At 46.9% G+C, this 13,803-nt stretch overlaps 1 protein-coding gene across 4 annotated transcripts in view; it reads left to right on the top strand.

The window, feature by feature from the left end:
• Positions 1-3,372: 3,372 nt before the first annotated feature.
• Positions 3,373-13,803, top strand: part of KCNQ3 (potassium voltage-gated channel subfamily Q member 3) — a 187,975-nt gene continuing 177,544 nt past the window's right edge. For all 4 annotated transcript variants that reach the window (XR_011902782.1, XR_011902781.1, XM_072327943.1 and 1 more), the window contains exon 1: positions 3,373-3,780. Coding sequence is in view for 2 of the 4 variants with exons in the window: in XM_072327943.1 (XP_072184044.1) it covers positions 3,449-3,780 (332 nt within the window). In the remaining 2 variants the exon portion in view is untranslated. The remainder of the gene's footprint in view (positions 3,781-13,803) is intronic.

Here is a 13,803-nt window from a genome sequence, read left to right on the forward strand (position 1 = left end):
CTGACACTGAAACTGAGATCCCACCTACCTCTGCAGTTGGATATCTTCACCCTCCATTACTGGGTCTTGCTCTGTTTGGAATTGCTAGGTTAGGAGGTCCTCATGCTTCAAATCTTTCATCTCAGAGAATGATCCCAATGGTTCTGCTCTTCAGCACCTTTCTCAGGACATGTCCTACTGAAATAGGACATGGCATTTTAATGACAGTTTCAGCTATGCTATGGACAGTTTGACTGTCCTCACTCCTGGATATCCCCTTGCCCATTTTATTAAGGACCAGTTCCTCTCCCCTTTGCTTATGGGCACTTTTGGTCTGTGCACTAGCAAGGTTTTTACAGAGTAACTGAATTTCCCTGAATTTACATTTACATTTTTCCTCTTGTAAACACAATCCAGATGTTCCAGATGAAAATACATGTGAGCCTACTAAAACATAATGTGTGTGTGTGGTTTACCAAGTGGTCCTGTGCTTTGTCATTCATAATAATAATTCAGCTAATCTATGAATAAGCCAAGACACAGCCGTGTTATCTTGACCAGCAGATGCAATCCTGTCTTGTTTTCCTCTACTTTTAGATTGCCACCTATCTGACTGAACAAAGCTTCTATCTGACAAAGGCCAGCATGACCCACAGGAGATGTTTATCAGTGGTCCCTCCGCACTCTCCCAGCAGAGCCTGTTGCAGCCTTCTGGCTGCACGTTGCAGCTCAGCAAAACCACTTGCTTTTGATTATTACAAAGCCCTCCAGTGTCAGCCAAGGAGGTGGATATCAAACTTGTGTGCATCGAGTGCTGCCAGCAACACATCATAAATAATAGTAATGGAGCGTAATTGCTCATCAAACCAAATCATAGCCTGGAGTGCTCCATCTGTCCATGTTCCCTTTGAAGTTGGTGGGGGCTTGTGCCAGCAGGTGTGCAATGGGACTACGGGCCCAAGCAGCAGAGCCATCAATGAGATTTTCTGCAGCACCACTATAGGATCTGCTTCAGAGCCTCATGAAACCACCAGGTATCTTTGCGCTCAGATGGAAGGCTTTAGCTAACTGCCCTTTACTAAACTGCTTCCCAGTCAGTGTGGATACTTCTGTGCAGCAGTTATCCCAGATGGAGCAGTGAGGGGAAAATTCCTTACCCTAAGCAATGGTATTTCAAGTTTCAAAAGATGAAAACTCAACCAAACATAGTCCTAATAGTGAGTCTGCATGGTGTTAATTTGGAACTTGGAAATGCCTGAGACACTTTGGAGGATGCCATTGAAAGAAAAAAAAGCACAACACAAAACAGCTTGTAATTGGGACAGAAAACCTCATGTCTCTAGCATAGGGCCTACAAAAGCCAAATAGGCTGTTGAGCTTGCCCATCAGTCACCCATTGCTATCTGACATTGGTACAGCCCTTGGCTAATGAAAATAATTTACTGCACCCTCGTGAAAATAACTCACCATCCCCATTTCACACTGAACATTCACTGTTGTGGTTCAAAACTGTGATTAACTGGTTGGCCATAAATTTCCTACCCTTCCCCCTCCGCCTCCCATTTCTCCCCGTGTAATGCCAGGTTAAGGCATAGCGGGTTGTGTGATGTAATTCTTCATGCCCCACACATCCCCGCTAATGCTGATAGCTCCGCTGTGGCTTTGGGAAGTATCATCACTGTTGTACTGAGGTGGAATAGGAACTGGAGAGAGATAAATGGCCCAGTTAGCAGAACTTCCTTACCTCCCACAGCCCTCATTGTTTATATGGCTGCAAATGATATTCAGATGTTGCCGATAGATGTTGGAGCAGATGTGAAAAAGTGTGGCCCCTTCATCTTCAGATGTCTTTTCATGTGTCTTCCCTCCAGCTCTGTGAGATAGGATGGCTCTGAGCAGAAATCCTTTGGGAAGCAGCACGGGAGCTGCTCGAGTAGGTGGCAAATCTGTTTCCCTGTGTATCTGGAAGGGCTTTTGGGGTTTGTTGGCATCTCTTCAGGAGATACCAGGAAAACTCCCCCAGATGGGGGAGGGGGGCTTCTCATGGAAACAACACGCAGTCTGTAAGGCTTTGTCTCTTTTATTTAATTATTATTAGCAGTCAAGGAGGAAGGATTAGATTGGACCCTTTGTATCCCACCAAGGTGCAGCCATATGAATACTCAGCTCTGCGGGGAGGTTTTCATGGATCAGCTCTAAGAGAAAAAGGGGATCCTGCTGTGGTGTTGTGACAGAAATCCCAGGGCAACAAGGCTGCAGGAAGCACAAAGCACAGCTTGGCTTCCTTGCAGCCGGGAAACCAAAAGGGCTGACGATCCCATCCCTTCTGTATTTGGGTCCTGCTACCGATGTCGGAGCTTCAGCTGAGGTCCATGGCTCAGGGCAGGAGCTGTAGCTGTGCTCGGCTCTGCTCCCACATGCAGTCATCCACTTTGGCGACTGCTTAGAGGACCGCAGCCTATGTTACGGTAGTAGGACCAGCAACCCCTGCAGGAGAGCCGTGCCGAAACCTGAAGCCAGGCGCGGCTGGAGAATGCACGGCCGCGCTGCCCCCAAACCCCTTCCCCGAGTGGAAGCCAGCTCGGATCCTAGCGAGCCGCATCGGCGAGGCAGAGCCCGCAGCCTCCTCTCCCGGCATCCTTCATCCCCATCCTCCCCTCCTTCCTGCTCCGGCGGCGAAAGAAAACCCCTGCGGGGGGCCGGGGATGCCCTCCCCTTCCCCTCCCTCCCCTCCAGCCGCAGCGAGGCGGGGTGGGCTGTGATGCTGCGGGGGTTCCCCGGGTGTTCGGAGGGGGCTCCCCTCCCGCCCGCTGCCGGGATCTCCCCGCTCGGCGGCCTCAGCAGGGGGCTGGCAGCCGGGGGTGGGGGGTGGGGGATGATAGGGACAGCCCCGCGGCCCCAAGCAGCCGACCACAGACACCCGGGACTGGGGGAGCTGGGGGCGGGCGCCGGGCTATTTGCTGCCTGCATACAATGGGCCACTCCCTAACGTGAGGGCTCGGAGAAAGGAGGGGGGGGGGGGGGGGGGAGGGGGGGGCAGAGAAGGGACGGGGGGGGGGGAGAAGGCAGGAGCTGGGAGGAGGAGGAGGAAGAGGAGGCGGGGGGGGGTGGGGGGGTTGGAAGGGGGGGAGGAAGGGGCTCGGGCGTCGGGCTGGTAAATAAACTCCGCGATGATTTCCCTGTCTTGCGCCGGCCCAGGTGCTGCTGCCCGCCGGTGGGATGACCTGAGGGGGATGTGACCGCCTCCCCCCACCCCATTTGCTACCCCCTTTTCCCCTCGTTTTATAAATATATATATATATATATATATATATACTCCCATGTATATATATATATAAATCCGTAAAGAAATCCTTGTCGGGGGGGGGGGGGGGGGGGGGGGAGGGGCGGGGAGCTCAGATCATGGCCTTGGGGCTCCCGGGGCTGCCGCCGCCGATCTGCAGCTCGCCTCCGGGGCCCGGCGCCCACCATGGGGCTGAAGGCGAGGCGCGGCGCGGCGGGCGGTAGCGGGGCCGGAGGGGCGGCGGAGGGGCGGCGGGCGGCGGGCGGCGGCGGAGGGGACCCCGAGCAGGGCTCTCTCGCCCTGGGCTCCGGAGCCGATCGCGACGGGACGCTGCTGCTTGAAGGCGGTGGGAAGGAGGAGGGCGGCAAGCGGAGCCCTCCGGGGTTGGGGCTGCTGGCGAAGACCCCCTTGAGCCGCCCGGTGAAGAGGAACCACGCCAAGTATCGCCGGATCCAAACTTTGATCTACGACGCCCTGGAGCGACCCCGCGGCTGGGCGCTGCTTTACCACGGCTTCGTGTGAGTAACGCGGAGCGGGGCTGCCCGGGGGGATGCGCCGTTTTGCTTTATCATTCCCTACCGGGGGACTTTTGTGATTCTGTCCTTCTCCGACTCGCTCCCAGCAGAGGGGGGATGGCAAGGAGCTTATTATGGGCTGTGCTGATGTTTTGTTTTGTTTTTTCTTTCTTATTATTTTAATGTTTTGTTTTTTTTCTATCACCGGGTTTTCCAAAGTGAGCATCTCGTAAGGCTTGGGCTCCCTCTGGCATGTCCCCCGCGTCGCCGTGCTCAAACGCGTGCCTCTTACACCCGGCTATAGGGACCGAGCTGTGAGCAGCTTTAAGGCGCAGAGTGCTTAAGGGGACACTGCCGGCTTCAGTTCAGCGTAGAGCATTACATGTGGATGAAGTCGGTTTTCTCAACCCCGGGTGAGCCGGCTCTTAAAAAGTGTCAGATGAAATCCGTGGGGTTTTGGTCCGGTAAGCATCAATCGCCCTGTGGTGCACGAAGCCGGGGCATTGCAGCACTGTCCGCCAGAAAGTTAAGCCGATCGCCAGCAGACAGAGATGGAGCAAACTCATCTTTTGGCCCAAAGGAGATGAGTCAGGCACTGCTGTTTTGCCTTCCGAAAAATTCCGATCCCTTAAGCTTTAATAGAAATATAGGAAAATAAGTCCGCGTACAGCATGCAATGAATTTGGCAAAGTCCTGTTCATATGAGAGTGTTCTTTAGTGTTGTGAACGTGTGTGAAAAAACCCAAGGGACTATCAGTGCTCACAGTGGTGCTGCTGTTCTTTAATGCTGTAACGCACACAGGGTTCTGTGTAATAGAGGATTTAGCTGTGATTTCTGAAATTGGTTTGTTTGCCAAAGACAAAGTGCTGTAGGGTGTATGGGCTGGAAGCCTGGAGCTAGATGTGTGGAAGTCCTCCTCACTGATGCTGTCTTGCATTTGTAAATAAACACCTTGAGTACGGGGCTGGGATTTTACCTTCAGGCGAATTTCTTGTGAATGTTTGCAGGGACTGAGCCCTGGGCAAGGAGCAAAAGGCAGCATTACTGATGTGCTGCTACATAGCACTCACCTATTGCTGCCCCCTTCTTTTCAATGTTTTCATAAAGTGTGTCTTGGGACAAAGGTTCTCGCTTTCCAGTTGGATTTCTGTGAAAATGTGGACTGCTGGCACATTTTTTCCTCGCTCTTTAGCCCTTTTTTGCTTTAGAAAGAATTGAAATACCAGGCAGGATGAGGCAGCGTTTGGGGTTGGGGAAAGATGCTGTGATGGGGGAGGCTCTTCGGTAGCGAGCTCGCTGTAGGGTTGTGCTCAGCATTGCATAACACCGCTCCTGCTTGGGGTGAACTGTGTCTGGATGGATTTGCACCCTGGCTCATCCTGCATGGTCAGCCCATGCAGGCTGTATAGACAAGGCATCAACAAACACCAGAGCCTTATGAGTGCCTGGTATGTCTGTGGACAGCTGAGGCAGCCGGGTCAAATCCACACCCAGGCTCCTGGGGAGCAAAAAGGTGGTGGATCGGTCTAGAAAGGTTCAGATAAGCTGATTTGCTTTTATATGGGTATGAAAAATCCCAAGCTACAACATGCATTTTAGCCATCTCTCTAGGTGTGAGATTACCCTTAAGATCCTTACACAGTGTGGGTTTGTAACACAGTCAAAATGTTAATGGTTCGGAATGGTTTACTCCTTAGGAATGGACCCAACGTTCTATGTGGCCAGCTGTTCCTTGGTGACACACAGTGCTGCAAAACACCAAGATGTGAGACTGATGTGCTCAGTCTCATTACCTTTTGAACTCAGTAGAAGGTGTGGATTCCTACTTTGCTGTAGGATCAAACCCTACATAACAAACCTGCTGAAAGTGATGGAAGGGTGTGTTGAGACCTTCCTGTGACTGAAGAGCGATGACTTGCTTGAGAGCGGGAACAGTGCATCAGGGAAGCAGTAGTCCATGCTGACATTTGAAGTCTTTGTTCTTTTCTTTTTTCCTCAGATGAATTGTCTTTTAACCTTTTTCCTTCTGAAATGGAGTCCCTCTCACGTTGGAGGTGCTGTTGTGACAGTGTGCGGTGCTGGCCTGCAGTCTTGGCTGCTTTTCACGTGAGAACATTTCACGACCTCCTTTGGGTTGGTGAGAGATCACCAGCTTTTCAGCAAAATCCACAAATCTGCCATTTTACTGATGAATAAAGGTCCCATTTATCCTAATAAAACACCACATACCATCTCATTCAGAGTAACTTTTTAATAAATACCAACATTTTTACAGTACAACCAAATCAATAATGAGGTGCTTGCTCACATATCTGTAAAGCTGGAGACCAAAAGGGATTGCAGCATTTGGAGGTGCGATGGATTCATTATAAACCCAACGCATTAGGGAAGAACTGATACAGATGCTTCAGTGCTCTGTATCTGAGGATTCTGGAGGTGAGAAGCTGCTGATGGAAAAGGGTCACATCTTTCAGGACACACCAGGGAACTTGTGTGGGATCAGGAAGGGGCCTTGCAAAGATTTCCACAAAAGCTTTGGATTCCAGAACTTTTAAAAGGGTAGTATAGATGGGATTCCATTGACTTGTACAGTGTTGCCCATATGGCTGGAAGGGTCTCATGATCCTTCACATGTCTCATGTGCACATAAATAAGGTTTGGCACAGCCCCTGTTGTAAACACTTTGCTCTAGGTGTTTTTGGATCTACTGAAATAATTGAAACTATTGAATCAGAATACAAACACACGATCAGGCCACCAGGCCTTGGGGACAAAGATGTAGGGGACATGTAGGGATGTAGGGAGTAATTCTTGATGGCATTTCAGTGTTCAGCTTTCACTGTCAGTGATTTACAGAAATGACAGGAGACAATTTTCTTGTGATTCTTCCTTGTTCTTCACATCTGAGTTTATCCCAGGTTCTGCTTATTGCAAAGAGAAAAGTGATTTGCTCTCAAAGAAGCTGACTTTGTTTCCTTCACCTTTTGGAAACATCTAAACATCTATTCCTTGGACGTTCTACTAGGTAGAATTTACCTAATGTGTGTTAAGATCCTCTCTGCCAGGACATCAGTGTTGTTAGACTTCATGGCAATACAGCAATGGGGTAGTTTGTAGGAGAAAATGTGGGCTTTCCTATGAAAAAAAATTACCACTGCAAAGCTGAACTTCTGAATATTTGCAGTGAAAAATAAATAGATTAAGTACACATACATAAAAAACCAAACCAAAACAAAACCCTGTTTTCATCTTTGAGATGTTTTATTTGGAAATGGCTCCTGAGGGTTGCAGGTCAGGCTACAGTCTCTCCCTGCTCTTTTCTAAGCTACTCTCCCTGTAGGTGTAACTACAGCTCCCCTGATGCATTGTGTGCGTTAAGCAGTGCAGTATATGGCAGGAATCCCCTGCTGCTAGGCCTCACAGGATGAGTGGTTTGGCCAGGGAGACCAACCCAAGCACTGATTACAAAACATCCGAACACTTTCTTTATGCACAGAAGCGTAAATGAATTGAAGAAATAAAAGCAAGTAAGATTTTGTTTTTCCAGATTATTTTTAATTGCAAGCACAAATGATGGATTGGATAACAGAGAGACTCCAGCAAAGAAATGAAATGCAGCTCAACTTTGCAATGGCAGTTTCTGGTAAATTTTCAACCTGCCTTAATGAAAAGAGTCTGAAGGGAAGGTAACTAGGAGATATTCTTATTTCCATGCCATCCCCTGAGACAACTGCAGCCTTTACTTTCACATAAAAATAAGAGGCTTGGGACTGCATTTTCCCTTCCTTCCTTCCTTCCTTCCTTCCTTCCTTCCTTCCTTCCTTCCTTCCTTCCTTCCTTCCTTCCTTCCTTCCTTCCTTCCTTCCTTCCTTCCTTCCTTCCTTCCTTCCTTCCTTCCTTCCTTCCTTCCTTCCTTCCTTCCTTCCTTCCTTCCTTCCTTCCTTCCTTCCTTCCTTCCTTCCTTCCTTCCTTCCTTCCTTCCTTCCTTCCTTCCTTCCTTCCTTCCTTCCTTCCTTCCTTCCTTCCTTCCTTCCTTCCTTCCTTCCTTCCTTCCTTCCTTCCTTCCTTCCTTCCTTCCTTCTTCCTTCCTTCCTTCCTTCCTTTCTTCCTTCCTTCCTTCCTTCCTTCCTTCCTTCCTTCCTTCCTTCCTTCCTTCCTTCCTTCCTTCCTTCCTTCCTTCCTTCCTTCCTTCCTTCCTTCCTTCCTTCCTTCCTTCCTTCCTTCCTTCCTTCCTTCCTTCCTTCCTTCCTTCCTTCCTTCCTTCCTTCCTTCCTTCCTTCCTTCCTTCCTTCCTTCCTTCCTTCCTTCCTTCCTTCCTTCCTTCCTTCCTTCCTTCCTTCCTTCCTTCCCTCCCTCCCTCCCTCCCTCCCTCCCTCCCTCCCTCCCTCCTTCCCTCCCTCCTTCCTTCCTTCCTTCCCTCCCTCCCTCCCTCCCTCCTTCCCTCCCTCCTTCCTTCCTTCCTTCCCTCCCTCCCTCCCTCCTTCCCTCCCTCCTTCCCTCCCTCCCTTCTTTTCCTTTTTCTTCTTTTTCTTTTTTCTTTTGAGAATTGTGCAATATTGGCTGTGCTCTGCTGGTGCAGTTCACTGTGGCCATCTTGCTGATGGGAGAGGAAAATCATAGGGAATGCTTGAGTGCCCGTCTGCTATCCAGCCACCTTTCAGTAGCACTTAGCACCTGGAACAAGAAGAGGAGGCAGAGGCATGTGGGATGTCAAATCATCAGTATTTCATGGAAGCACCAAAATGCATCTTTTGCATGACTGAACATGGGTGGGTTGTTTATGGGAAAGATCACTGGGACTTAAGAATCACAGAATCATCAAGGTTGGAAAGACCATTAAGATCATCTAGTCCAACTATCAGCCCATCACCACCATACCCACTAAACCATGTCCCCCAGTGCCACATTCACTCTTTTCTTAAACACCTCCCTTTCCTTGGCAAGGCCACACGCATTGACAAACCAAAAACCTACAGGCTCCTTAAGATAGAAAGATCTTCTTTATTAATGAACCTCAACAGTATTTCTTCAGATACAGATACCTCCAGGAATAGTGACTTTATCAACCTACCCGGGCAGCCTGTGCCAATACTTCACCATCCTTTCTCAGAAGTTGTTTTTCCAAATACTTAACCTGAACCATCCTGGGTGCAACTTAAAACTAGTCTCTGTTATCCTATTGCTGTTACGTGTGAGATGAGGCCAACCCCAATCTCACCACAACCTCCTTTCAGGTAGTTGCAGAGAGCGATAAGGTCTCCCCTGAGCATCCTCTTCTCCAGACCAAACAATCCCATTTCCCTCAGCTGCTCCCATAAGACTTGTACTCAAAACCCTTCACAGCTTCACTACCCTTCCCTGGACATGCTCCAGTGCTTCAGTGTCTTTCCTGTAGTGAGGGACTCAAAACTGAACACAATACTTGGGGTGCAGCCTTACCAGTGCTGAGTAGAGAGGGAAAGATTGGACTGGGGACTTTCCTCTTTGCCCTTTGGCAGATGTGCTGAGTTACTGGCCTGTGCCAGAGGACTGGGTGATTTGGGAACAGTGTTTGGGTAATGAGAAAGATAAATGTGAGCCCTTCCTTGTCCTCTTTGGCATGGACTTGTCTCTAAGTGAATCCTCTGGAGCAGGAGAGAAAGCTTGGTCCATTAGTAAGTGCCCTTTGCTTATCCATTCACCAGTGCAAACTCCATTTTAATTATTTATGCTAATCTGTTGTAATGCATGGACAAATATTCTGCTGTATACTTTGTAATATACAGTGAAGTTGCAGTCACTGGAGTTGTCTCTGAACACCTTTACTGGTGTGGCTGTGCTGAGGCCTGTGAGTCCACTCAGTCTGGCATGTTGAATGGTGCTATGGGTGCTCAGTGCTGGTTTAAGCACCCCAAATCCCTTGAAACTGCAGACCTGACTTAATGAGGGGGAAATGGTGTGTTTTTAGCTCACCGTCACCTGCAGCCTAATCAGGGCTTCATGTCAGCACAGTCTTGCTGTGGAGCAGTACTGCCAGGGGTCAGTCAGTCTGTTTGCTTGGTGTTTTTCATGGTTATGTCATGAATTTGTTGAATTTTGGGACTGCTGAGGCCTGCTAGGAAGGGCTCAAGGGAGGGTAGTGCAGATGTGCTCCTCCATGTCCCTTAATCCCCAAGGATGAGGGTACCTCAGTGTCTGTCTGCAGGTTGGAAGAAGTGAAGTGTCAGTGTGGCCTCATTTGGGCAGGTGATGAGATCAGATGTGTCCGGTGAGGCACTGGTGAGCGTCTGCACTACCAGCAACAGTGGAGCCCCTTGCCATCAACTCTGCCAGCAACAAGCTCCTCAGAAGTCAGTATCTTTGCTGTAATTTCTATAGAACTGCGCTGTCCCAAATAACCTCATTTTGACCAAAGATGATATGGCAGAGAATCACAGAATCATAGAATGGTCTGAGTTAGAAAGTACCTTAAAGCCCATCCAGTTCCAACCTCCTGCCATGGACAGGGTTGCCACCTACCAGATCAATCTGTCCAGGGCCCCAGCAAGACCAGCTTCTTCCACACATCGCATCAGAGACTAGTCAGTCACTTGGCATCTTGTGCTTTCTTAGGAGCTCTTTGTCTTCAAACATGACATGACTAGATACTCTGTATTCATAGATTAAGCCAAGGTACAAACTGTGAACTGATGGTGTGCAGGGTCAAGTGATGACAATGCACATTCAAAGACAAGGTCTAGACTTGAGTAGTTTGAATCTAATATAACAACTCTAAGAAACTTTCCAAGCAAAATCTCTCAAGTAAGTTTTAAGATAATTTATATATGTTGTTTTGAAGTATAATTGATCAGTGACCTTAAACATAGCTAGGTAGCTGGGTGCTTGGACACTATTATGATCAGCCTTCTGTGGTATAGAAAAATAATTATGTTTATTATTGTATTTAATAATCCTATGTTCCCTTATACATGGGACTTTACAGAAGGAATGGAGCCATGGAGACATTGCCTTTGCTATTGCTTCTGACAGATACTTTATTAAAATGGCGTTCTTAAATATTAATAGCTTTACAAGGAATATGGTCCACAAGAGCTGTTACGTATATGCCTCCTCCTGTCTTAAGGTGAAAACTGGGAAACTTAGCATTTTCTGTGGAGGGAGGGATATGCCCAGGGATATTTAGGTTCGTGGTAACCTACTTAGGAAAGAAGCACTTTGGGAGAACTTTCAGGCTGTTAAATGAGTAAATTGCCTTTTCTAGCCTTAAGCGAGTAAACTACTGAAGGGAGTGTTTAACTTGGAGCAAATGAAAGGTCCCACAGCAGTCGGGAGAAACTTACCCACAGTGACACTGAAAAGTATTACTGAGAGTTGGTGGAAGGCATCACTAGGTATCATCATCTTCTGCATAACCAACCTGATGCCCTGCTTGGACACGGTAAGATCCTCTTAGCTACGCTTCTCCACAGGATTCATCCCATACCTTAAGAAACACCTTTGGTTACAGTCACCAGACAGTACCTTGACCTCCTTAGAGGTTCTGACTTACCCTGGTTTGTGGGTAGGTTTTATAAACCACTCTGAAATTGAGTTGCATATCTCCAACACTGCTAAATCTCAGTTTGGAGAGATGCTGAGACCCTGATGTTAGTATCATTGTGTGGGCCTTTATGCCCCTTCTGCAAACACTCATCTTGCCGCAGTCTTTCCTAATTTCTTTCTTCTATATTGCTGGTGCATGGCAGTCTATTGTATTCATTGACAGTGGAGGAATCCTAATCCTGTCTGTGTCAGCTGTTGCCTTTTTCTTCTTTTAGCTTTCTAGACTTATTTTTTTTTCCAAATACTTGCATTTCATTGGTCCATCACATTTTCAGGGTTGTTGCTGAGTGCTGTGCAGATGTGTTATGTATTCCCTTGCAAAGCTGTATTAGTTTGCATTGTTTTCTAATCTCAGATGCTTTTCATATTTACTTTCTTCTGTCCTCACTGGTGTTCTGATCACCTTCCAGATTGGTATCTAGTAATTTTATTAACATTCAATTTAATTATTTTTATAGGTCATCAAGGAAGCATTTAATAAGACCAGAATTAAAAAAATACATTCAAAACAACAACTTCTCCCCTTCCTGGTTAATGTAATATCATTTGTTATGGCTTTATTTATAGCTCAGAAACCAGTTTTTAATTGCATCTGGTTTCTGCTAATCACCTGAATTAACACTAGAATGATTTCATCAGACACTGCATCTATGTTCAAAAAATGAATATTTCCTAATTTCCTTTTGTTCAAACCTTGGTGTTGGACTATGTTTATCTGCTTAGCTCAGTGGTATGTTTTTGGTTATTTTTCCATCACAGATTTTTCATGCTTTTGACATATTGTGTAACTCATGTAATAATTACATGTTCCTAGTGCCATACACCACCAAAGCAGAACTAAATCAGTGCTGAAAGCTTAAATGCTCCATTCCATCCAAGTCCCAGTTCTTATGTATTTTACAGGAGCCATTAGATTTAGACTATAGCTATTAGACTATACCCAACTGTGGATGAAGGACAGACATGTTCATCCTAAAGCAGAGGACTCTTTGCAGGGTATTTTCCACTGACTGTAAATGCAGAGAATCTGAAAGTTTCAGTGAGAATGGTGAAGAATCAAGAACAGCTGTTGAGAGACTGACAGTGAAGTCCCTGAAGTGCATGGAGGGGAGCTGCCCACCAGGCTCTCAGCAGTGGAGCATCAGCTTTGCTTATCTTTTTTCCCCTCATGCCTCTCTGCGCACTGCTCTGAGTGTTTATGAGGAGGGATTACACCTTGAGGAGGGAATGTCAAGAGCAGCTGATTGAAATTACAGGTGAATTAATTTAGGAAAGCAATTATAAGAACTGGAATTTGCTCTTCTACCCTTGCTAATACTGCTGCTTGTAAGATGCTGCCAGGAGAATATCAATGCACACAGGTGGTTAAGGTTCCCTGATCTGACATCAGATATCGTCTGCACCATGACACTAGTGCTGAACTAATGCTCTGGACCATCCTTGCCGTACAGTAGCATTTAATTCTGTGCCTAGAGCAGCCATTAAGTCTATACTAATTGGCTAATCTATGCTGGGGATGTTCCCAAGTAGTGGCATACACAATGGCCGGTAACACAGCATTCCTAGCTGACCCATACCACAGCTTTAGTCTGAAACAACTGGATGCCACAGACCTTGGACCTTTCCTGTAGGAGTGCAAATGGTTCCTTGCTGGGAAGGTAAGTGAGGTTAGCGGTTGGGGCACAGGCTGGCTATCCTTGGCAGAGAACAGTACTGAGTATCTTTGTGTTACAAGAAGAGATATAATCATTACATGCAAGATCTCACCAATGTGAGGATACCTTTTTGAGTCTGTGCAAAAATACACTTTTCTTTGGGATTAGACCCAGGAAATCATACCCCAGTCAAATTATTGGGATTTTACCCTGTATGTGTCATAGGATCAAGGAATTATTAAGTTCAGAAAATAAGATCATCTAGTCAAACCATCAACCTATCATCAACATGCTCACTAAAAGCATGACTCACAGTGCCACATCTAGGTGTTTCTTGAATGCCTCCAGGGACGGTGACTCCACCACGTCCCAGGGCAGCCTATTTCAATACCTCACAGCTCTTTCTGAGAAGAAATTTTTCCTAATTTCCAACCTGAACCTCCCCGGCACTACATAAAGCTATTATCTCTGGTCTATCCTATATATCTAATAACAAGTCTTATTTCCTATATGTTTTCCTCTTTCTGTTTGCAGGACTTTATCAAGGCTTTTGCCTTTTCATTTACAACGCTTCTTGTGCTGATGAGATTCACACAGACGTTTAAATACCTCAGCCCCCCGTCAACAAAGCTAAATAATTTTTCTGTGGTAGCAATTAGAGAGAAAGAGACCATTCATATTTTGTCACTAAACTTACCATTTGGTAAGACATAGAAGAAAATATTGCTACTTGATTTTTTGTTAATATTTGAACATTTCTCTCGGTTTTGTCTTACTCATTTTAGATGT

This window comes from Excalfactoria chinensis, chromosome 2, assembly GCF_039878825.1.
Source record: "Excalfactoria chinensis isolate bCotChi1 chromosome 2, bCotChi1.hap2, whole genome shotgun sequence".
NCBI classification, from domain to species: Eukaryota; Metazoa; Chordata; class Aves; order Galliformes; family Phasianidae; genus Excalfactoria; species Excalfactoria chinensis.